The sequence below is a fragment of the Aplidium turbinatum genome, chromosome 2 (genome assembly GCF_918807975.1).
Source record: "Aplidium turbinatum chromosome 2, kaAplTurb1.1, whole genome shotgun sequence".
Lineage (NCBI taxonomy): Eukaryota > Metazoa > Chordata > Ascidiacea > Aplousobranchia > Polyclinidae > Aplidium > Aplidium turbinatum.
In genome coordinates this window covers 29,999,722-30,003,548 of record NC_137473.1, presented here as the reverse complement: position 1 = coordinate 30,003,548, position 3,827 = coordinate 29,999,722, and the positions used below count along the sequence as shown (strand labels likewise).

Here is a 3,827-nt window from a genome sequence, read left to right as displayed (position 1 = left end):
AAACTTTCATTACAAAAAGCTTGATTCTGATTTTCCATTATTCAATTATCTCCATAACATCTGAAAACTAGTCTATCAATTCTAACTGTTTAATAAACTAAGCTATACAACTTAGAAATCATTACCGGTATTTCATAAAAATCTTTAAAGCTGTAAAGAGAGAAAACTAACATCAGACCTGGGAAAAAAATGGCCACACAGAACATTTGCTCTTTCAAACTTAATCTATATCTGAATATGTTATAGCCTTTACAGGTGGTCTCAGAAGTAACAAGAACCATAGCTCCTACTGGTAGGCTGGCCTCCTTATTTAACTGATAGTGTGTGCAATTACCAGAAAACGTATTGTTGCATGGATATCACTAGAAGCTACCAGGTCTCAATAAACACCCTTCCTTTGTCAGTTTGTGCACCAGTGCACTGGTAACAGTAGCCTACTACTACTACCATACTGCATTCATTGGTACAAATACTTCACACCTGCATGCACTGCCATTTAAAATCCAAGATGTTAAATGAAAGAGAACTCAACTAAAAGAACAACAGTAAATTCAAAAATTTAACATAAGCTAGAGATGATAAGACATGCTGCATGTAAAAAACATTTAGACCTGTTTCCTTTAACTTTCATCATAGCCCAGCATACCGTACTGTACACTGTTATAGGCCTAGTGCACCTGTGTAATGTGTATCGCCTGCTGCCCGGAACCCTATCTAACGTTTTGACTTCTGTTGCAAACCAAATTAAATGAATAACCTGACATAACTTACGGTACCGATAATGATGTTCTTGCAAACAGTTCCCAAAACAAATTAAACTACGGTAGGCTTGCCTGGTACGGTACTCAGTTCTGTGATATTTAGGCTAGTACTGCAGCCAGTGCAGAGTGGTAGATCAAGAATCTTTGCTGCCCCAAACCTACTCAGTACTGCCTAGTTACTTACAAACCTCATGGCTATTTTTTTTTTCTTTTTGTGCAACGCTCAGAGTTCAAGATGGATACCACTGCATGGCTAATAAGCTGGTCAGTGGTCACCGGAGCAACTTCGACTGCCAGAATTTTATACGGCTTGCTGTTTCTGCTGAAAACATAGCTAGATTAGCTGCGCCACTAGCGGCGCAAGGTGTTGCTTAAAAAACGGCCACAACTTTTTTTGCCAAGGGTCCCTGGTTGGAGGAGAGTGATAATCCTAAACTAGAGGAATTAAGCTTTCCAACGATACCAAATTTGTTAAGGTCGCAATTTATTCCAGGCGGCCCTATATTTTCGCATTTTACGCTCAGACTACTAGTGCTAGAAACGATAATTGTCCTGATGAACACCCAAACTTTTCAGTATTCAGTTTGCTTGGTTACTGATAAGCATATTTTTCCGCAGTGTGTCAATTAATGAAAATCTGGAGACAAAGTATTGGGCATACAGTGGTTGGAGATGTCCAGATTTGTCTCAGTTGAACACAGATATATGTCACTCCACATTATTTGAATATCTTAGTAAGTGGTTACTCACAAGCACTGGTTCCAAAAAAATTCCACCTGCTTGATTTAGCAATTATTTCTGTCAATGATGGGTAGCATGTGTGCATCTTAAATTGATACAGCTTTGGCTGCTAAGCCAGATATGTTCTTGAGCAACAGTCATGTTTACTCTGGTTAGGAACACAATGTGGTTTTGCATTATGAAAAATATTATTTTATCTTGACTTATTATTTCATTGACTGTGTTGTAAAAAGAGCTATGAACTTCCTACTACTACTTCAACATTAACTTGGCAAACAAGCATTACAAGCCTACTGTACTCTTATGTTTAGTTTAAACTTGTTTCTTTGTTTAGAATGAAGTATCCGCTCATCCTGTTGAGAAGAAGCGAGTGCTTGCTAAATCAACCTTGGAAGGGTTAATCTTTACTACCCTGAACATGGTTGCATTGTGCAAGCACTTGCTTAATCGTGGATACGAATATGTTTCCATGGGCATCCTTACTCAAGACGTGCTGGAGGCAACGTTTGGTAATCTGGTAAGCAATTTTGTCCGCCCTGTTAGCTCAGTGGTTACGCGCCCGGCTCAAGACTACGCCTCGCTGGTTCGACTCACCGGGTGTGCGTTTGAACAACGCATTTCAGGACTGCTCTCTATTCAGCGGCACCTAGTGAATGGAATAGTTCCCCGGCAACAAGACTTCAACAATCGGAAAACTTCACTCTGCCAATCTCGGTAACCGGCCCTGCGTCAATAGCCTCTACAAGTATGCGAAACTACCAGGATTAACCTATCAAGCCCTTGTCAGTCCCAGGATAAAGATTCAAAAACCAACCAAACCAATTTTCTATGGAAACATTTGGCACTTTCCAAATTGATACGACACATGAATTTTGTTTTATTCACAGAGAGCATCAAACCGACGATGCAGTAATCCCGACATCAATCAAGTAACTAGTAATATCACTGCTTTATCTCATCGAAAATCGGTAAAGCATATTCATGGTGGAAACACCATTTTCGGCAAGAAGAACGCGTGGACGGAGGTTTGCAATGAACCTTTAAAAAGAAGAAAAGCGATGAACACTCAAAACAGCACTGAACTCCAAAAATGAAACAATTACATTGTGTCACAAAAAATATGGCATATCGGGAACTAATATATGAATATCCACTCCAGATTTAATTTTGGCGGCTTACCTGCTTCTCTTACATCTATTCCTGACACGCAAGTTGTTTCTTTGGAATCCTCTTCGAAATCTACATCAAAAATTTTTAACCGAATGAATGTAGCATCGCTTTGTTGTAGTCCAAATATACTTGCTGCATCACCTACTACGTGAGCGTATTTTGAGTACAGCATGTTGTTGTTGTTTGTCCAATATTCGTCTAGTAATTGTTTTATGAATGCCAGTGGTGGGTTCGGTAGTATGATATTTATTCCGCGGTTTTCTGCCAGTGCAATTGCTTTTTGAAGAAGGTTTTTAGCGTCTTCGTCCGTAGCCACCATTTGTATACTTCTTACTCCCGGTCTTGGCAGTGTGATGTTTCCTCAGTTCTTGTACTGTAGCAAATGTAGCGTGACATGACTTGCATGAAATGGTTTGATGCTGAACTTCAGCGAAACAGGTTTCCACTTCTTGTAATGACATTTCCCATTCTTGCCACATTTTAACCACTATTGTTTGGCGAAATCTATTAGCGTACAACTTACAAATCGAATCTTACAACTTTCTAATAAACAAAAGGAACCTTGCAAATGATTTATTGAAAGTAGGGACAGTGGAATACCGGGACGACTCACTTTACTGATTTTTCTTTCAAAATGGACAGCTGGAGGGTCACTAAGAAGTTCAAAAATTAGCAGAACTGCACAACGTTTTCTTTTCTTTTAGGTAAATTCATTCTTATCAAATGAATTGCTATATTTGGTTAAAATTTTGAGTGCTAAAAACCCTGTAAAACCTTATTGCAGCAGTATGAGGCTACCTACTGTTACCGGTGTTGCATGAAGTCTACCCCTGCATTATCATGACTTTTTAATACTATTAAATAAAGATGATATCACATATTTCCTACATTTATTTTGGTTATACACACTTTGTACACACGCGGGCAGGTCATATAAACTGCACCTGAGTATGCGACATATGGCAGTAGACCTCAAGCTGTAGTTGCATCAAATTTTGTCAAAACTTAAGCTTAAATGATAGTTCCAACGATCATGAAACAGAAGTTGCATAGCCTACGCCCTACGTGAAGAAAGATTATTGTCTTGACTTTTCATAGTAGGCCAATCTGTGAAAACTTGAAATATACGCCAAACTATTATTTCATAGTACGCCA

General features: G+C 38.9%; 1 protein-coding gene across 1 annotated transcript; it reads left to right on the top strand.

Annotated features, from left to right (window-relative positions):
- Positions 1–1,641: 1,641 nt before the first annotated feature.
- On the top strand, positions 1,642–2,596 carry LOC145788492 (uncharacterized). Its single transcript, XM_082600254.1, has 3 exons — positions 1,642–1,653; positions 1,837–2,019; positions 2,390–2,596. The coding sequence occupies exons 1-3, from the start codon at positions 1,642–1,644 to the stop codon at positions 2,594–2,596; spliced, it is 402 nt and encodes a 133-aa protein (XP_082456380.1).
- Positions 2,597–3,827: the final 1,231 nt, after the last annotated feature.